Source organism: Meleagris gallopavo, chromosome 12 (genome assembly GCF_905368555.1).
Source record: "Meleagris gallopavo chromosome 12, MGAL_WU_HG_1.1, whole genome shotgun sequence".
In the NCBI taxonomy this organism is placed as follows: domain Eukaryota; kingdom Metazoa; phylum Chordata; class Aves; order Galliformes; family Phasianidae; genus Meleagris; species Meleagris gallopavo.
In genome coordinates this window covers 14,033,170-14,055,369 of record NC_139415.1, presented here as the reverse complement: position 1 = coordinate 14,055,369, position 22,200 = coordinate 14,033,170, and the positions used below count along the sequence as shown (strand labels likewise).

At 40.7% G+C, this 22,200-nt stretch overlaps 1 protein-coding gene across 15 annotated transcripts in view; it reads right to left on the bottom strand.

The window, feature by feature from the left end:
• CHD2 (chromodomain helicase DNA binding protein 2) overlaps positions 1-22,200 on the bottom strand; it is a 110,174-nt gene that overhangs the window by 46,828 nt on the left and 41,146 nt on the right. For 7 of the 15 annotated variants that reach the window (XM_085233801.1, XM_085233802.1, XM_085233804.1 and 4 more), the window contains 5 exons: positions 19,306-19,377; positions 18,529-18,608; positions 14,605-14,661; positions 5,845-9,085; positions 5,374-5,507 (listed from right to left, as the gene is read on the bottom strand). In XM_085233801.1, coding sequence (XP_085089927.1) covers positions 5,374-5,435 — 62 coding nt within the window. In that variant the 5' untranslated portion in view covers positions 5,436-5,507; positions 5,845-9,085; positions 14,605-14,661; positions 18,529-18,608; positions 19,306-19,377. The other 8 variants (XM_085233798.1, XM_085233812.1, XM_085233813.1 and 5 more) reach the window with 6 other exon arrangements.

Genomic DNA, 22,200 nt, shown 5'->3' with positions numbered 1-22,200 from the left:
CCCAGCTCCAAGAAAAGAGGCATGAGCAGTGCGACACTTAAAAAAGCTTCATCACAAGCCACTAGACACTAATTTTTCTTCTCATTGGTTTTGCTTTCATTCCAAAGATCCTTTGCAGGACACAGGCAGTTTTTACCAGCACCCCACCACCTCTTGGAAGCAATTCGTTTGGTGGCTTTTCAGCACACATCTTGTCATAGAAGTACACCAGCAAAACTTATGTAAGACACCATGTCAGTAGGGCAGTGCATCCTTTGCTGGAAGGCTGCTTAACTAATTATGATAATCCAGGCTACCCCTTCCCTCAGTGTTGTTTTGTTTATATTCACGTTCCTTGAAGAACAGGCGGAAAAAAAGAGCATGCATTTTCTCCATCCATCAGTGCCTTCCACAGAAACATTTCTGATCTTCAGAACTCAACTAACTTAAAAGTGCAATTCCTACTGGGACTGATGTCTGCAGCACAACAGGTGCTCATATACACCTCCATGTTATTTATCAGGAGAAGCCACTTCAGCCAGAGCTGCCAAACCCACTCCTCATTGCAGCTGACTGGAGTTCAAAAGCAGCACAGCCATGGCATCAGAAGCATCAGTTCAGGCACTGCTCACAGCCCCAGGTGTATACTTGAAGTTCACTTCAACTCTGAAAGAAACAGCTGCGCCCTTGACATTATTTCTCCCCCATCTGTGGGAGCGTTCCACGTCAGCTCTCCTCGGAAATGGGGGAAGGTTCGCAGAGGGTAACTGTTGCCCTCACAGAGCTGCAGGTGAAACACCAACCCAAGGAAGCGGAACAGGCGTTTCATTTCCGATCTCAGCACAGCAGCTTCTTGTGGCAGCAGCACTGTGAAATGCAGGCAGGAGATGTTTGTGGCAGGGTATGTGTGCCCCAGCTCAGCAGAGCTCTGGCAGAAACACGTGCCACGTGCTACAGGAGTGTTTGTGAAGGGTTACTGAATTACCCAGGTGAGCTCTGGTTTTCCATTTTTATTCAGCAGAAGTCATGCATTTAAAGAAAATATAAAGTTTAATTAGCTAGCTTAGAAAGTTTAACTAAAGGACACAATCCAAAAGAGATGAAATCTAGCTAAATGCAGCTCCCTGCAGTCAGTGAGTCTTTATATATAGTATCCATTCCTGGCAGCAGTCATAAAACAGGAAACTGAGAAGTTTTAGGTCTCAGAATTGCGCGTTTGTAATTTGATGAGACATTTCCTTTGAGAGGATAATGTGAAACAGAAGTCATGAAAGAAGAACAATCTCCTTTGTGGGCTGGGCTGCCCCCCCCCCCCCCCCAGCTTACATCACTATTTGTACAAATTCCTCGCACATTACTCCTTTGGATTCCTGTTCTGAGAAAGCATTTTCCCTTTTCCAAAAAAACCTCCGACAGCTTCATAAAGGGTTAAAAGATCAAGGATGAAGAAGAAAAATCTCATTTAAGAATGCACCAGCGCAAGTGAAACCGAAAGAGACTGTGCACGCAGGACGGCTGAGCAGCTACACGGTAACTTGCCAGCGTGGACAGACAGCTAGAACTCTGGTTTGGTAAATACAGTCACTGCCTCCACTCAGCCTGCATAAAGCCAGTTGTACAAGATGTGCTGGGAGTAAAAGGAAATTAAATTTTCAGTGATTTAGGGATGCTGCAAGCTGAAATGCTACGGAAAGCATTCAGATGCTTCAGGAATACTATATTCTGCAATTACTTCCAAAGTACAAAAAAAGCCACAGCAAAAATAGCCCCGCTCATTTCCAAGTCACCCCCTCCTCGCTTCCAAAAACAGCCCGCGGTTCGTTTCATACAAGCACAAAAGAAACCCCGAAGCCCATCGGACGAGAGAATGGGAGTGAAAGTGCTGGGCTCCCACCGAGGAAACCCAGCGCTCCCACAGCACCCAGCGCTCGGCACGCAGCCCGCTCCCAGCACCCAGCGCGCAGGCAGGCTGCGCACGCAGCCCCAGGCAGGGCCCAGCCTCCCCGCAGCGCCGCCGTCCAGCCAGCTGTTACCAGGCAAGCGCGCAGCCAATCCCCGGCCCCGGCGAGCACAAGATGGCCTTTGAACTCCCCACCAGCAACTTCCTGCTGTTTTTGAGTACACACAGTGCAATGCAGTATGTCTGTCAGCTATGCGGCACAAAGGAACAGCCATTTTGTGACTCGACCGGACCCGCACCAAAATGCCAGGCGGTGCGGCCTTCCCCTCGCCCTTCGCGGGGTATCGTGGCCTTCCTTCCGTGCCGCAAAAGAGGAAGAGCTGCCCTGTACTCCCCTTGACAGAGGCACAGCCATTTCTGCTCGGCAGCCTCGTCCCCCCACCTCCCCCCCCCGCTCAAAGTCCTCTGTCTGGAACTACATCTTCATAAAATGGCTGCCGAGGAGCAGCGAGCCGTTCTGGGCCGAGCCCACAGCGCAGCCTGCAGCACCCTGCCCACAGAGCCACTGCCGAGTCAGAGCCACTGCTCCAAACGACACAGCCTCAGGCCCACCCTGCTGTAACTCTTTTTTTCTTTTTTTTGTTTCTTTCCTTTTTTTTTTCCTCCAAAACGGCAAGAAGAGACCTAAATGCAACGGGCTGTTCAGCCCTGCAGCCTTCGTAACAAATTCCCTGCATGCAGGGATGTAAGAGCCACTGCAACAAAGCAGGGAGCGAGCCAAGGGAAACCAAGATGGTGGCTGTGCGCTGTGTACCATCCCTGCACCACTGCAGGGGTCACAGGACCCCCACGTGCATTGCACTGCTGCAGCTCACATCAGGGTTACACTGAACGTGTCCAGCACAAGCACCCACTCTTCTAAAAGGGTAAAACGAAGGACACTGGGAAGCATCAGGACTGTGTTTGGCTACATGCAATTCATGCCCCCAACACACAGGTGGTGGTTATTAGAAGCTGTAGCATCCCATCTCACCCACGTGGACGAGGTGGCCCAGAACTGATCAGTTGACAGCAGGGCAGGCCCAGCACACCTTGGGGAGAGGGGACACAGGGCAGGTGTGGCTGCTCCCCCAGAGGCACCACCACAGCACTCCTTCAGCTCACAGACTGGGGGGTCGGCATTTTGTCCCCAGCAATGACCGCCTGCTCCAGGACAATCCTCAGAGGGATTCTGGCTTGTTCACACAGCTTTTCACTTCCTTAAGACTGGCAACGCAGGTGTCAATTCCAAGTACTCCCCAGGCTGCGCACTGAAGGAGCATATAAATATTATATTTTCTTCTCCTTTAACATCTTTTCCTAGTCCTGTATTTTGGCATCTCCAGCTCAAGTGGTAGTGGTTGTATCCACCTTATCCACCCACTGCCACCATCCACACCTCCGATCCAGGACTACATACCAGGACTTCACAAATGTACATATTCTCACAACTCAGGAAAAAAAAAAAAAAAAAAAAGGCCAGCAGCATTTGAAGTGCAGACATGAGTGCAGCTCCGGGCTGCAGTAAAGCAAAGTGGTGGCTTTACTTCGTAGAAATCATTTCCCCTGCAACTTCAAGTCAACCTCAGGAAGTAAAGCCCATTTTACGACATTCAGCTGACTCACAGCTCAGAAGCCAGCTCGACAGGGCTCACTCACAAACAGCCCATGTTCAATTGTTCCCACACCTCAGGTGAGGGGATGTTACCCACAGCAAGTTTATTTAGGGAGGAACAGTGGAAGAGGCAGGGTAACCTCACAACAGGTGTTGCGTATAAATCCATCGAGATAAACAACCTTTCAAAGAAATCAGCAAAATCACACATGTGAGACTATGCAAATATAATCACCCCGAGGACAAAAACACAAAGGTCTTCTTTCTGTGCAGCTACTGCTAGATGTCTCTGTTTTCACCTTGTATTCAGCACAGACACACTACCTTAATTTTGATTTCCTGAGCAAATTACATCTATTATTGCTTTAGCTGTCAATCCGCACTTAAAACAACCAGAAAAACAAAGTGAATACTCTTTTTTTTTTTAAATAAGACTTCTAAAGCAGTATCAGCCATATTTCTAACAACATGAATATTGAAGTTTGAAAATCTGACTTATTTTTAGATTGCATTACTATAACATCACTGTATAGGTGCTATATATAGTGTTTCAACATCCCTGAAGCTAACGTTATTAATAATCATTTTAAACTTACCCCCATCCGCTTTAGGATTTAAAATTTGACTGCAGTCTTAATACATCTCAAATACCATAAATATATTTTAGAATGTCACAGCATTTTAATTATATTCCCCACAGTATTTCAAGTGTGCGTTTAACGTTAAATAATGGACATCAAAAATACCAGTCAAACACCTGCAAACATCACATAAGAGTACATGTGATACCACAAACTGTTCAGAATTTTTTTTTATTAGTGCGACTTAAAAATTACTTAACACCAAAGGAAAAATAATAAGCAGGCCAGAATTCCATCAAAATTAACAAAATGCAAGAACTCGGCGTATTTACAAACCAGAAGACAAAATGCATGTAAATTAATTTCCAATTTTTTTTAAGTCAACCCATTAAATATAAAAATGAGCAACTGGTAATTATACTCGTGCATTCTTAATGAACCAACATTCTCACAGTATTCCATACTTTTCCTACATCAAGGTTCAGTTTATAAAAATCTGTAAAGAATCTAATTACTTCACAAAATAAATAAAAATACTCCGAGCAATAATACATTAAATAAACAGACAATGATTTGCAGCCTCTTGTTAGCAGCCCAGTTTATATTTTATAATACAAAATGCTACGACCGCAGGAGAAAAGTTGAGTATAAATTGTATGAAAATATTCTAAAATATCAAAACAGCATCAAAGTTCCACAAGCTCAAATAAAAAATGAAGTAAGGGCTATCGGACAGAAAGGCACTTTTCAGTTTATATTTTAAAATGAGCTTTTTTTCATTCATGCAACTTTTTCTTGTGTCTATTTACTATAATTTACTACTACACCAGGCTTCTGTATGGCCCTCAGTTAAAGTTTAGACTTCCGAGATTCTTCAAAGAAAAATTTGCCTTGTATGTAAAATGGTGCAATGCAGCAATGGCTAAACCGACAAGGTCATTTTTCACAGCACAAAAAACCTAAAAACTGAAATTCAAAAGCTGGAAAAACATCATACAGAGAAAAGGGCTCCCCTGAATAAAGGTACAGTACCTTTTGACTATGACATGGGCCCTTAAGTCACAACACAACTTTCAGAAATTGCTACCAAAAAAATTAGGGTGTGGCATGCTAACAATCTCAAGGTCATTCCTTAAAAAGGAAACAAAAATCAGTAAAATGTTTTGTATTAAGCACTGACAGTAACCCAAGGCTGTCAAAGTAAACAGGGTATTCACAGGTTTTACAAAAAAAAAAAAAAGAAAGTTGATAGATCATACCTCGATGCATTGCTGTGGACTGAACCCTCCTCTCCTTGGCTTTTGTCCTTATTTCTCATCATCTTTTTATTCTTAAATAATAAGAGGGGGTCAGGGATGTCTGCTTGCTTTGAAGTCCTGTGCCCAGGTATTTACTGTCAAAAGTTGAAAGAAAGGTAAGGTCCCAGCTCGTTTCACTGGCTTTCATTATCAGGAACAAAGTCCTGACGCTGCAATGATATTGTTATAACAATACACAAAACTGATCGACACAGCAAAACGGAGATTTAAAACAAATAATCATTTTTTAGAGAAAAAAATACGAGGGAATAAACATTGAAGAGGAGCATCCTGCAAACTTTCCCAAAGTAACACTGGATGCAAATAATCTCTATCTTATTGCGTCATCCGAATACAGCCCAAATCGGTCGAAAATCAAAGTACTTAAAACGGCAGAAATCTAAAAATTATTATTATTAATTGCTCACCTACCTGATCCATGCACCGCCGCCAGGACCAAGTCGATCTTAGTTTCGGGTCGTGGAAAAACATTAGATCCAAAATATTTAGAGTTCGAATGATAAAATACGAAATTCAGAAAAAGAAAAAATATATATATTCTAATCCCAAAAATATGCTGTCGGTAAAGCAAAAGAAACGATAATTAGTACAAAAATGTCCGGGGGAAAAAGCTCATTAGGAGAGCGCACAAAAATGGAGGTACGCCATGGCTTCTAAGCTGGAAAAACAACGACCTGGGCTCTCTCCACGGCTTCTTCTTTCCAGCAAGGCACGAAAAGGGAGCCCTCAAAAGCTGCTTTTCTGCCCGAAAAAGGTCCGCTCGGCCCCCTATTAGTGCCTAGGAGAGGCAAGGGGCTGTGGGGGCCCCCTGAGGCTGCCCGAAAGTTAGGGAAAGTTGCGTAAAGTGTTAGGGAAGGCACGGAGCTGAGCGCGCTCTCTCTAAGGCACAGCCGCCATCTAGAGCTCCTTCCCAGCTCTGAGCTCTGCCTTTGATTGACACTCTCTACATTTACCCCACAACTCAGGTGATGTACCATGGACCCACCCCTTCATTTCTACCAAAAAAAGAGATAGCCTCCACCTAAAGGGTGCCTGCTACCCCCCACAGCCCTGGCTCCTTCCAACTACCCCAGCAGAAGGGGCACCTTAACCCCCTGTGGCTCAGCCACCCTTTTGAAACCAGAAAGAAACGTAATTTGTTCCTTTTGTTTTAAAGATTTGCTAAATATTTCAGTGCATGGGCTAAAATTACTTCCTCCCTGGACAGGAAGTGCTGCTGCTACAAGCCATTTTGAAAGAATGGCAGTGGAGCTCACAGCCATGCAGCCAGCAACAGCCCACCTTGGGGGTCACCCCACCCGAGGGGCATTTATTTTTAAATTAAGTCATAGTACCCCCAGACAAAAGCTCTTCCTTTTGTCATCCAATACTTGCACGTAGTGCTTGGGACAGAAGCGCCACGAGCTCCTGAAAAAGCCCCACAGTGCTACCAACCCCTTCCAGCTCAACAGCGCCTCCCTAGTGGTCTGTCCCTGCAACACAAATCCAACTGCTATGGCAACCTCATCAGCGATGTGAAGGCACTGCTGTAGAATAAGTCTCACACCATTAAATGAATTATTTCTCATTTCCATTCTTAAGTCATTAATATTTGCCAGGAAATTTTAAACAAAGGAATTCAAAGCCGCGAAACATCCAAGATGCGTATTCAGAAATCAAGCCACATCTACAGTCCAACATCTGGGGTACCGAGAAGACATATCATAGAAGAGATGGAGCAGAACCAAGCATCCCCAGCCTCTTCATCCTGACCGCCATTTGTCTTCCCCACAAGCAACAGACAACTTAAATCACAAGGACTTCTTCCATATTTGTAGCCATCACAACCAGAGACGGAAATCAGCCACTGGGTAACTGATGGAGGAGAAGAGGGCAATGGGCAAGTTCCAATGTCTACAAGGACCATCCGCAGCACAGCATCCCAACAGCTTGGAAACATTGGCTTCCACAGCTGAACCAATAAATTTCCTTGGAACTCTACACACTTGCTCTCCATTTGTGCCAACAACCTATCATATCTCCATACCAAGAGGTGCAATAAGGTACACTCTCCTGTCAGCATCCACTTCACTGAACGTCAGTTTACCAATGATTTACAGAAGACCCCTTAACACCTAAACTAGAACCAAGGAGTACGACAACAAAATTGCAAATGCTTTCGGTTAACAGTAAGGAAAATCCACTCATCTGAATGTGGACCTCTAAGTTGGTCCCAACATCCAACACCACCTCATAAAGCATGGCAAAAGCAAACTTCAATAGGCAAGCGTTGACATCAACATCATCGAAATAGCTGGACCAAACAAGCATGAACAATTCACTATGGTAAAACTGGATATTTCTAAAGAGGCCTAAAGGAGCAAAATCACTGAATACCCCATTTCCTTCTCTCCTTTCTTTTCCTTAAAAAATAAACAAACAAACAAAAACAAACAAAAAAACCAAAAACAACAACAAAAAACTCCATTGCTTAAGTTCTCAGAATGAGATCTGTCTTACACACGAAGACCAAATTGACATAGACAACCATGAATTTCAAGTGAAATGTACTTGAAATATAGTTCAATTATTTCATTCACAAAAAGATCTGGAATTTTTTTTTTTTTTTTTTTTTTTTAACATAAGAACCACTTTCAAATTCATTTGAAAAAGCAACCATCAGATGCAGCAGTAAGAAAATTAACACAGCTTTCCTCATCAAATACATGGTACAGAATCAGGAAGCTATGCCCACATTAAATAGTGGTGAAACAGATTAGGTACACGTACAGAACAATTTTAGGAAAATAGACTGTTTATGAAGTATGTTGTCCAGGAAGTCTGGTAACAGTTTCTGTGCACACACACGACTGAATAAGCACATCTTACAAACCTACAGAAAACATTTAAGTACTCCTTTATTATAACACATTTACCCAGCCTTCAATATGATACTGATTCCACCTTAAAATAACTTCAGAAAGTTTAGGAGAAGCACCCTGACAACACACCAAGTTTAGAAAAAGTGCCCAACATTAAGCACCTGAATGAACAAACCAAAATAAATATTCATTAGAAGTCATAGCAAAGTGAAGATAATTTGTAAATGAAAACCACATTTTAAACATTAAGAACATAAGAAATTTTTACCTTGCCTTTAGTGCTTGGCAGCTAAAGTATTTCTCACTTTCATAGCAAACAAAAATATAACACTTAAATATCAACATGACCAAGAAAATATTCAGCCAGAAAGGACAAACACAAAGCATGAAAGAAACCAAAACCTTTTATTAAGTCACTTTAAAAAAAAAAAAATACATTTTGTCCAATGGGATAGTAACAGATTTCTTACCAAATTCATTTCCCTCTTAAACATATATAATCTGAGAATAAAATTTTACCACCCAATCCTCAAACAGATCCATCACTGGATAACCACTGACCCAGTCCCCTGATCAATTCAAGTGCAAAGTCCATTTTGATTGGATGATCACAACCCAGATCTTCTCTGGTTTAAAAAACACAGGAGTCCACGTTTTAACGTGCTTCTCTTGGACAGAAATATCACAGCACTCATGCATTAGTCCACTTCCTCAACCTCTCAATCAAGAGTGGAACTGCCATCTTGTTCTCATTCGTAGACTCCTTTTGACATTCTTCATCTTACTGGATTCTTAATGGAAAATTAAAAGAAAAACGCTGTTGGAATACAGATCATCTTATCTTTAAACTAAAGCATTCAACAACAGTACCTTAGAATACGCTTCATTCCATATCATGCACCCAAAAATATCTATTTTTATCACCAACTAAGAAGGTCATCAGTTCAAAAGGCAAAAATATGAACTTTAATCCAAACTGTAAAGAAGCAGAGGAGGAATGATTTCAACTTCAAGAACCCTTTTCAGGCCCCATAAGCTCCATTTAATCTTTTTTCCTATAGTGTTAAAACACTAGATAAATCAATAGTAGGAAACATGAGATATTTGCCCTCTTTACCATCTTTATTGGTCTGACCCATCAACTAAAGCTGACACTGCTTAGAAAAGCCAATTTAATTATAAATAACCCCAAAATTTTCAACCGCTGTTCACTGTCCTTTCTTCTAAACACAGTGATCCACCAAAACCAACACAAAAGTATGAAAACTGGCTTCCTACATAAAGACAGTGACTGGAAACAAGACATTCTTGACATTACACCATCATAATCCAGTTTTCTAGCTTATGGGAGACGTACAGTTCAACAACAACAACAACAAAAAAAAAAACACTTATAAACAAACAGGATGGCTGATCTGGTTACTACTGAGAAGAAACATGTCAGAAAGCAGATGAATATGGTCACAAGTCAGATTAGTTGCTTTAGCAAAATCACCATATTACTCCTGAGCCATATTCCAACTTCATCTTCATATAACAACAATCTAGCCCACAGGTGAATTACAAAAACTAAACTTCTCAAATGAATTCTATGTGATAAGCAAAAATCAAATGTCTCCATCTTTATGTTTTCTTCCAAGAATAAGAAGCTTGGGTACTTCAAGGAAACTACTCGTACTCCTAACACTCAAACATCAAGTACAGGAAGTTACTCTATGGTCAAAATATCATTCTAAGATGAACAATGACCACAAGAGAATAGATTGAAACACAATAAAGATTTTATAATGGCTTTATGATTTTGAGTACCTGCACTCTAACAATATATTTATATATTTTGTTTTGAATGTGCACAGCTTTAATCTCATTTTAGTCTGAAAGCTAACTCCACCCCTATGCTGCTCCTGTGAGAGTCCTGGGCACATTCTCAGAAGGGATACAGAAATTACCCACAGTACAGCAAGAATCAGTGGAGCCACCTAGTGGCCCCCCATTATCCAAGTTTCCCCATCTTCATCTCAAAATTACCAGTAAAAGCAAAGTAAATAGTGATGGAACCAGTGCAGCAGGCCTCCATCTGACTTCCACAATCACCTACTGGCCTTATGCTCCATTCCTCTATAGCTAAGTTTACTCCTTGATTTAAACACAATGGAAAAACAGTACAACGCATAGAAGTGGAATGCAGGATCTTGTCATCCACTCTCCTTAATAAACACTGTGCATCATTTGCACTACAAACAGTGTTTAGTCACGAGATCTTTGATTTCTGCTTCTGAAAACGTACATATTTGCCTAAGTTCTTTGTTTCAAGCATTCAATTCATCCTCGTTTAGGACAAATTAAATATCTGGAAGGGTTTCTTTTCATTGCTAACCTAAAAAAACAGTTTGTGAGTTGGCTGATTGGTTTGAATGATCGTTTGATATACTAGCCTACTTTCAAACTCATTCAGCCATTTGAAAATCAAGTATTATTATAAAATAAATAATTATTTTTAACAATAATGTTCAAACATGTACCAAAACATGAGGGGGGAGGGGGAGGGAAAAAAATCACTGATACAAATTTGTACACTATTGTTATGATCAAATATTCAGAAGCATTAACAGGAGCGCATTGGAAGCCCTACAAATAGTATCTTTAAAATGTTTTATTTATTTCAAGAAATAAGTGGATTTAATTATTGATAATAGCTTTCCCCACTCAAAAACGTAATTTAGTTATATATCACTCAACCTTGAAAGGCCCTTTTCAGTTGAGTTAGCTTTCTGCCTTAAACACTAATGAGATCTGCCAAGAAACATTTAAGGGCAAATTTCTTTAGTAGATTCACCTACATTTGGCAGTACAAAAAACTTTACAAGTAATCCTGTCACATTCACTTCACACTCTTCTTTTGACCTTGCAAAATAATTAGCAGTAAACAGAACTGTTAGCATAATTAAGAAAATGCTGCAACAGCTACTGGTCTAGAAGTTGTTTGTGCATCAAGAAGATGCCACAGTAATGGCTAAAGTCTTAAAAGCAATCAATATGCTTCAGGTGAAACTTACTTCTTCATTAAGTGATTTCACAGTACTTGTTTGCTTACAAGTTGTCTTCACGAAAAAGATGGCTAAGAAATTTCAGCAGCATTGCTAAAATATTCTCCTCCACTAAGACATATGCAGTGATCTTGCATTTAGTGTAACCATCAATAGCCAAATTTCTGCCAGATAGCATGAATACTTAATTCCTTCTGCGGAATTCTGACATCAGCTAGACAATAGTCCCATTTTTCCAACTTCTATTGCCTACTATTTGATGTATTTGTTTCCATACCCAGTAGAATGGCCAAGATAAAGAAAAGGACCTGGTGGTCAATGTAATACTGTTTCCCTCAAGCTGGTAACCACTGGTAATAAATTGACCAGTCTGGCAAACTGGTAACATTTTTGAAACATCTGTGCTTACAAAGCTTTTGCTTCAGATACTTATGTGATACTGTATCTGTTCAGAGACCAAAGCAGCAACAGACATCCCTTACTGCTCAAACTGTGGTCTCATTTTTTTGGTGTCAGCTGAAAGCCTTTCTGAAGTACTGAGATTGAAGACCAATGGCAAGATATAAAACAGCCACGTATGAGTGCAAGTGTGTAAGACACCAACACAGTTACAAGTTCTTCAGACTGAAGTCTCTCATACTCCAAGGCTTGTATACAAGAATAGAAATTGCTTGCTGAAGAAACGGACTCCAACAGAGGGAGCTGAATGGACAGAACGAGGTTCTGGCAGATGAAACCTCAAGTTCTGTATTTCAAAGCTGATTAAAAATTTTACTTTCAAGAATCATTAAAGATTTTGAAGATTCCTCTGGTAACTTTTGCACTAGAAGGAAAAGCAGATGTGCCCTCTGTTGACATTAAGAGTCTCCAAGTAAGTAACTCGGTGCTCTGGGCAGTCCAAAGTCCCCTTTCACATTACTGCACGTTCAAGTAAGCACAGCAGTGAAAAAACAATTCATGTGGGATCATGGATTTCTAACTGAGAAAAGCAGTTTTCCAGGTTTTTCAGATTTAAAGATTAACATAAGATGTGACCAAGGACAGACTTCATGCACAGATGCACTTTACAGGAGTACTATTTTCAAAACCAACCATAAGTTTCATTTAAACAAAAAGTATCTTGAATGAACATAAGCCACGTAGATTTTACAGCACATAGCAAAGTACGTTAACTTCATTAAAGCTCCTAGTGCTTTCCTCTCCCATCTAATTAAGAAAGGAATTAAAAATCAGAAGTATTTTAAAAGTGTATTAAAACATGTTAAAAGCAAGATCTATGCTAGCAGGTAACCAGATACGGTACTAAAATAAGCTTTTCAAGACTCAAACATTCCTACGTTCTTTTGCAAATTCATTTTGATTTAACAGATCTTGAAGACAACTAACTCCAATTGTCAGTTTCACATTTATCCTTTCCTTGAGGTAAAGATTAAAAAATAAGGACAGAAAAATTACCCAGTGTGTAACTTGAAGCCTAATCCCTCCTCAACAAACCAGATCTGACACAGCTTATTTACATTTCAATGACAAAAAATGGAAAAACATACAGCAAAATGAAAGAGGTAAATATTTCATAGACAAGTGCAACACATTAATAAATCATGCTTAGATATTATAGCAGATGATCAGGGAAGAAAGGTAACAGTGGACAGCAGCTCAGCAAGTTTCAAGGAACAGCTAGAAAGAATAACATCTGCTTACAACATCTGAAGAAATAAGCTGTTTTGCATACACTTGCACAATGAAAGGTAGTTTAATACTTGTAGAAGAACATAATAAAATTCAGAGAACAGAACTGGTGAAACGCTAAGCCAAGATTACCAAAACATGCCCGCACACTAAATTGAATTCCTTAAGGTTAGTCTTTTCCACTCTTTTGCTTCATGACCCCGCACACTCAGTGATAAAATACTCCAAAATGAAGCGTAACAAAAGTAGCACAAGGCCACAACACATTCTGGAGCGAATAAGGACTCTCCCCCCCACGCTCCTTTTTCCTTTCCAAAGAACTCTCTCTACCTTAGTCCTCACATCACAGGAACAGAACAGAAGAAAGCAAGTGAGTTGGGAGCAGCTGCTTTTCTAGCACGTGAGGCAGCTTTGATGGCATTTGGTTCTAGTGAAGTGTGGTTACTGGAGGTTGCTGCTAACATAGCCAGTTAAAAGTTAACAGCTACCGTGTATCACTGAAATTAGGGAGAATCTGCATCTTGGAACATGTTTTTCAAGCTACCTGCAGCCTAAGGCAGGCACTACTCAATCAGATAGAAAGAACTGTCTCCAAGAAATTGTTTCTTTTAAAGAAACGTACATTCTGAAGCACAGTTCCACAGGAATACAGAGCCTCCCACTAAAAAGTCAGTTGATGTACACAAATCCAATGGATGGCCTAACTGAAAATGTAGAACCAGGAGCTGGAACTTTAAGCAGACAGGAAAACAAAAGGACTTGAGTATTTCACAGCTCCTAAAAGAGTCACAGAACGTGCCAGAGTCAGCAAATGGCTATCGAGACCCAACTGCTTTCAGTAAAGCGAGGTGGAATCTATTCCATCCCCACGTTCATCCAGTGCAGAACTGAATAAACTCTTCTACTCTACTGTCATTTTTACATGTTGACTATATGGGGAATGATTCTTAAATGAAAATTTATCAGCTAGCAGTTTAATGCAGCAAGCTGTATTACAACTTTCTGCAAAGCTGAAACACTCCGAAAGATGAACAGAAACAGAATAATGTAGAAGAAAAAAGTCTGCAGAGACAATTACTATCTGCTCAAAGCCATTCTCTTGAGGCTGACAGAAGCATAAAAGGACAACATGAAATGCTTGTAAGGCAAATTTATCCTGCTGTGACACTTTCCGCACCATTTGTTACCTAAATTTTAAGTGCAGAATATTCCCTTGTAGTGACAGGCATTTGTGTATCAAGCCCTTCTAAACTAGCAAATTTATGATTCAATAATGCTTGTAAATATGGAGTTCAGTGACAGAAGCAGCAGACCAGAATACCACAATTACATATGAAAGCTCTTCTCCAGAAAGATAGCTTTTGTTTCTTATAGCTCAGCAAGAATGCTGCTGTGGTCCTCCTAAGAGAGCCTTGTAGAAACACACACATGCACAGCAATACATTTTCAAGGACTTCAGAATGTATTCAGCCAAAAACTTCAGCAAGTTCAACATTACAGCCATATGTTGGTTCTTTTCTTTCTTAGTTGCTATTACAGCTAAAATGTAATCATTATTAAGAATAACAACTTACCAGTGCTTCAACCAAGAGCAGTTATTTTGCTTACAGTAAATCATTTCCTCAACACATCTGCAGGGAAAACAGTATGTTAAATGCTTAAATTAATAGGAAAAAAAAATAAAAACATAGACAAGGATGTAGCAGACCAGAACACGAGCCTAGGCTTATGACAGAAGTTCCCCCCTTGAATAAAAGCACTCCCAAGCATGAAGTATGGAAGGCACTTTTATGAATAATCTGAACCTGAGGGATGACTGGGCAACCTGCAATCAAAGAATCTGTACAACTCTCCCCCAAAAAACTATTCATCAATCTCCTGAAGAGAAAATAAACCAAGTGGAAACATGCTGAAACTGATCTGCCTTCCACAAAAAAGTAATTAAAATACTCATTTCACAAATAGGTGGTATCAGTTAGATGCAGTAGGATAGTTTAACAGACTCACATGGAACAAGTTATTTGATCTGTATCTTACAAAGCTGCTCATTGTGGTCAAGTCCCAGATACGAAAACTCCACTTGGAAAATGCTTATTGGCAATCCCCACTGATAAACATCTATTAAGAATCATGTTATGCAGAGGTAAAAAGATTAAAATAAAACCTGAAACGTCACAAACTGACCAATCCCTCTCCTTTTCTTACTGAATTTCATCCATACCAATCAACCTAGTCATGAGATACACAAGTTGCCTTCTAACCAGTGTAGAAGGAAACTGCTTCTCTCATGATCTCTCAGAATCTGTTTATACTAGAACACAGCCTCCAACAAAGTAAAAATTAATAAATCTGTATGATGACATTGAAGTGTGGTTCATTTCCTACAGTATTATACATTCCCATCTTCAAACTCATAGCTACTCAGAAAGAAAAATAGATGAACAGTTATTTCTTTGCTGTTACAATTCACTTGAAACAATTAATATGGGAAAAAATCCCTTTAGGAAGGAAAAATTAATAAAGATCATGAGTGCACAAGTGGCATAAACATGAAGGGTATGAAGATGAACATGGAATTTATGTTTAAAACATGTATTTAAAACGATGATCCAACAGCCGTTACTAAATGAAAGCACAAAATGAAGGCACTTCTAAAATGGTGGATGAGTGCTGTGCAGAACACAACATGGTTGCCAGCTTTTGATCATTCAAGAGGCACCTATCAGTCATTTACTCAGAACACACATAAAAAGCTTAAGATATGAACTAGATAAAGAGGCTTAATTATGTCCTTCAAGTCTCCTTCTCTCCTGTATCTAACATGACACTCAATAAAACGCTGAGTGTGTGATGTAATACATGAAGACCAAGTCAAGTCAACCACTGAAAGGTTTTCAACTTACAGCACTCAATCATTTCTAACAATGAAAATACATTATCTACCTTCAAGCTATTTTGTTTTCTTTAAATCTAGAGTTAGCATTCATTTAAAGTAATTGCTCAGAAACTTGTATGAGGACATGAAACCCAGCCTTGTAACAGTACAAAGTAAAACCTTCCTCTACCAAAACACTCAAGTTCAGAGCCGACCAAACAGCACTCTTCCCAACTCAGCAAAACGTTGGAGAACAGATCTAGTATTTGTTGTGGTGGCACTGCTAAGAAGTAGTGAAACCTCTCTACATTGAACAGATAAATCAAGCAGTGAATTTTCTAAACAACACTAAGATATATGTTAATGTACATAAACATATGATCACTTTTTCACTATTTTCGAACACACTGTAACAATTTAGTTTACAACTGTTAATACCCATGAGGTATTCACTCCCTAGCTATTCAATGCACCACAAAGGCTGAATGCTTACACCAAGAGCAGCAGACTGGGAAGACAGTAAACACAAGCTTAAGACAATTAACACGTCTATTTCCAATTTAGGGTTCTTTCATACATGGCAAATTAAACATCTCTTAATCAAACCGGTCACGGTAACTGCTGTAGATAGCATATGATTTGATTTTTAAATAAATGTGGGCTTCTTTGGTAGTCTTACAGTTGTGTCTTATGTTTCCAGACTACAATGAGATGTTCTAAGTACCCACAGAAAACATGCTTTGCAGCACAGATGCTACTCCTTCACCAAGAGATTAGCACTAGTATGTCCATGAAGCAGGAAAACACGTCTCCTTTCACAATGAGGTGAGACGAGCTGCTCTTAAACCACTGACTTGACACTACATTCTTTATCAGGAGAAAATAAGAAAGTATTTTTGTGAAGATGATACAACCTATAGCCATTCCACTGGTTTTCCACAAGAGCTGTCAATCCTACAAATGTTACACCTCATTAATATGCTGCAGTGTGGTCATGAACTTAAACCTTTCCTCGAGTCCCAGAAAGGCATACCCAAATTAAGGAGCAAACTGCCACTTACTAAATGAAAACACGTTCATACAAAAACAAGAGACTCCAAAGAGGTCACAAAATCAGCAAGGGACTTTTAAAACTGTTTGTATTGTAAGTATCCACTCAGCACAAACAGCATCGTGATGGCATACACAAAGCACATAAAACAATTAAGACCGAAGAGCTTAATTTCATATGCATTCTAAAATGCTCGTGTCAGTCAAGATGACTCGGCTCATAAGCACTTTTTAAAAGCAAGTCATTAAAAGTGATAACTTTTGTAGCTTAAAGATATAGTATTAGGGTACAAATCTGGAGTTAGACTAATTCCATTATTACCAGCAAGGTCTGAATATGCTTTTATGTGAATCACAGCTTAGTCTACATAATAGACTGTAATATGCCTGGCAATTCTGGCCCCTCATAACTGAAGATTCACATGGGATTTCAAGTACGTTCTGCTGTTCTTCTCAAGGTATCAGATCATTCCTCCTAATTTCTACTTCTCAAACTTCTCCTCAAGCAGATGCACAACAAGGGTCCAGAATGCCCTGAACAACTTATTTCCTTTCTAATTAGCTGTGCTTTGCTGCAGCACATCCACGGAGCACGGTGCGTGTCTATTACCTGAAAACACTGACTGATTTCCATCTTGCCTATTGTGCGCAGTGAGTTACTGCTAAAAGTTCATTACAATACAAACAGATTTAAAATGCTTAATGAAAATAGGTATTTAACTCCTCTCATACGAGCAGGCTGAAGCTTCATCCAAGCCAAGGAGAATAGCTGCACTCAGGTAAGTCTGTAAAACTGGTCTTCTTAACTCATGAGAATGAATTGTGTATATTTAAAAGCAAATTGTAAGGAGTATTTTTGAGAGTTCTGCTGCATATCTCCAAGTAAATGCCTTTAAGCTCTTAGGTCCCGAATTTACACTGAAGGACATTAGCATCGTAAGCTGCGAAAGGAACCAGTTAAGACAGACAAACAAGATTCCCAACTTTTAATTATACAGTATTGAAAGCATGGCACAAATGTAACATGTTACTCTGTCTCTAAACACAGAACCTCAAAATGTAAAAAAAATAATAATAATAATCAAATATTGGAGCGCTGGTTAACTGATACTGCAAGGACAGCAAGATTTTTTTTTATTCAGACTGAGTGTGGGTTTAGGCTTCTAAGAGTAAAAAAAAAATGTTGAAAAGAGAATTTCTATGTTTTTTCTGTAAAAATAGTACATAAAAACTCACGAACATCACCTGTTAACAAATCAGTACCTTCAGTTTAAGTATTTCTAAAGTTTGATTGAACTGGTTGTCGTTGACAAGAATGGCAACTCCCATAAGCACAGGCTTACTTCACAGTTATGCTCACTTCAGATTCTTAAAAAATGTGTTATAAATAACATAAAAATCAGAAAATTAGTAAAGAGACTTGAGCATTATTTAGCACGTAATAGCAGTTCTCAAATGCACTGAGATTGGAAAGAAAATTCAACAAGATCTGAGCTTAAACACGTCACGTTTATTTCGCTTAAAAAAATAACACATCTAGAATTAAGAACAAAAAACCAATGGTGTAACATACCTGGCACACACAGCATTCAGTTCTGATCAAGGTCTTTTACTTGACCAGCCATCTGAATCCTCCGTATCCATTAACAGCCTCTAAAGAAAAACAAAGCAAAAGAAACAAGTCTGTCAGAGAAGAAAGACACACACAGGTTTTATCTATGGTCTTAATGTTCTTGACCTATATAAACTTCTTGAAAACAATTGGGTGTCTTACAACTGATAAAAACTGTACCTAGAATACAAGGTAATATCTGTGTTTGTCAAGCATTAACATTCAGCTCTCCAAAACCAAAAAAGACCCCGCAGAACGGCCTTCTGCAGAAATACCTGGAGCCTGAAGTTATTCTGTCACACACAGATGTCACCATGTGCCCAAGCATTAATGCTACAAACTTTCTGAATACAAAAAATACAGTTCTTGAAGCTGAATGCCTGTTTTCACAGGTGAAACGGGACGCATGCAGTTACTTGGGTCTATACAAATACACTGTCATTTCCCCCAAATACAACATGTGTGTCTATTTACACACATGCAATCCACTTTCATAAATAACCTTAGAAAAGCTAAAGTGAAAAGGAGAGGTGGCGTGTATTTCATTAATTTCTGTAAGTCTAACTGTGTCTGCAGAAAGAAGGCACCCAAGAAGTCCAAGCCGTTTATAAAACGCGTTCCTTCCAACTTAAGCTGAATTTTTTTCCTTTTTTTCCCCACAGTAGTAAAAAAGCAAAACTCACAATCATCTAATTAACAATAACTGTACGTACTAACACAAGTTATAACCACTCTTACCTAAAAAAATAAGGTACCAACGATTCTTCTGGAAGCCATTCAGGAAATAAGGTCTTGTTCATGGAACTCTACCTGAAAGAAAACAAAAAACAAAAAAAAGCAAATATTCAGCATTTTGCTTTGGAAAATTAGGACAAGATGCTTGAAATTTATTGACCTTTTGATGATTATTAAGTTAAGAAAAACTTACAATAGCAGTAACTGTATCTTTATAACTCAACTCTAAAAATAAAAGTACGGGTGACTGTACGTACTTGGCTGAAGAAAAACACAGGAGATGAAAAGTGACTGACACACAACATGCACAATCTATATTTCTGCATGAAGGGCTGTAATCTGCTCCTCTGTCTCCCATTCCTTTGACTAAAAGATCAAATGTTTAACCAGTTTAGTTTTTCTTTAGGAGTCATTTGTGTATTGCAGAACGTTTCTCAGTCCCTGCACTCTTCCCACATTAAAGTCCCTGCAAGTAGGGACGTTATTTAAAATTACTTGCTATCACTGCAAGTTCTGAAATGGTTTCTTCATTGGTCTCTCTGAATGCTAAGTCAAGAGTTACCTCATTTCCCCAAATAAGGTTTCTTTTGTGCCCTTCCGAATACAGTTTTAAAGCCTTCAGCTCTCCGACCTTTAATGAGATCCCAAACTGTGCTCCTCAACACAACCAACACCATATCTGCATCACCTTCAGCCAACTTCCCTCGCTTTTTGTGAAAAGCCTCAACATTTAATTCTGCAGCACTCACATTTACCATCGCTACTTCATACTCTGGAAGAAGTTTGAAATAATTCCATTTGTATGTAGGTAAATTAAAAATCATTTTCATGTTACGTTAAGGACCTAAATTAAAATACCAACATCCTATGTACACAAAAATGCACAGATATTAAACAAAATATGTTAAAAATTATAAGCAACTCATTGTGAGAGACAGTTGCTATTTTGGCTTCAGCAGCTGAAAGAAACAAACCAAAGCTATTTGAAAATATTTCCCCTCACATACTAAAAAAGAGCAAAATAATAGAGCCCCCCACCTAAAGCTAGAACTTTCTTTTCTGCAAAGTCTGCATGTCAGAACCTGTTCTGAACACTGCAGAACTGTTGCTGGAATTACAAAGCCATAATCCAAACCTAAAATACAGATACGAAGCACCCTGTGTAAAGGTGATACAAGTCCAATGGCTGCTCAAACTTCTATCTCCATCTCTAAAAAAGGCAGCTTTCATTGTTGCAACGATTCGTGTTTGTAGAGGAAATAATGAAAATGTAGGTTTACCTCTAACTGCAGCATTTAAAACCTGCAACGGAGTTTTATGATCTTGTACAACAGATGAATGCAATAAATATGGCAACACAATATCCAATTAAAACTGAAGTTCTTAATATTTACCTCCTGCTTTACTGCAATGACTTCTTACACATTTGGAATTACAGCTTTACCCCTAAATTGGTAATTGCTGAACGTAAGCCAGCACGAAACAAACATCAGACATTCCATTTAAACTTGCATTTTTTAAAAGTCTTGCAATAGGTGTCGGACAACTTCTAAATTATTAACAAGAAAAACAACGATAGAAATGCTGTATGAACAGAAATGACTGCAAGCTCCCTGAAAAATGCACGGACTGAACACCAGGTACAAAACTGTCACCCAATAAATGCTTTTTAAAAGCTTCTGTCACACGGGAACCCATTCGCCTCCGTATCGCGTAATTCCTATTTAAATAACTACCTTTTCTTCTCCTACCATCGCCTAAATCACAACCGTAGTATTTTGCCAACTTCAAACTACAGACTTGGCACCACCAATCTTTGTTTTCCTCATGTTTGGAAGTTTTCATATTGCCATTTAAATAGCAAAATCGTATCATCCGTAATTGTTAGAGTTTTCTTTAAAGTTCACCACCTGAACAACTGCTTTCCAAGTGCGGTATATTCCTATCCATTGTCTCAATAAAGTACCGAGCTGTCTCATCCGCAGCCTGTTTTTTTTTACTTGCTGGTTTAGAAAGAGTTAAAAGCCAACACCCCACCAAAAAAACCCACTAAGTTTTATTTTTAAGAGAAAAGGACATGGCGTCTTTGTTCTTATCAACTACGACAACATACCCCCATCCGAGCAGCGACGGGCAACAAACGCTCTTTAAACAGACGGGAGCTTCGGGGCTAAGCACGTAACTGCTGCCGTGCCACGGTCCGCACCCCCCGAGTTCTCGCTGCTGCAGCGTAGCCGTAGGGCGGCTCGGCGCTGCACGGAGCGGTGCGGCCCCGCAGCCCCCCGCCCGCCGCAGCACCGGGGCCGCCGCCCGCCGTCGCCCCCATCCACGGCTCCCCGGCCCGCGGCCGCCCCGCACGCGGGGGTAGGGGAGCGCTCCGCAGCCCGAGAGGCGGCGGGGAGGACGCGTCGTAGCGGGGCTCCCTCCGCGGCACCCCGGCCTCAAGGTCCCCTCTCGGCCCGGAGGGGCTCGGGAAGAAGAGCCGGGGTCCCCCGGGCCGCCCACGGGGAGAGGGGCGGGGGGGGAGGACGGGACGGCGGGAGCGACGGCGGCCCCCTCCCCCTCCCGGCTCCAAGGACGTTTTGTTTTTCCTCCCAAGGACAAAGGACAATGAGGAGCGGGGCGGCTCGGGCACTTACCGGCGACTGCAGCCCGCTGCCGGCCGACGAGGGCCCCGAGTACGGGGCGCCGCCGCCCTCCTCGCCCCGCCGGCGCCCGGGGGACGGCTCCGCGCCCGCCTGCCGAGGGCGAGGTTCGGGCAGGGCTCGGCAGCCCGGCGCCATTGCCCTTCGCCCGTCGCAGCCCTTCGGCGGCTCTCCCGGCCGCGCTCCGTCGCCCCCGGAGTCCCCGCAGCGCCGGGCCCGACGTGGCCGCCGAGCCCGGCACCCGGAGCGCCCG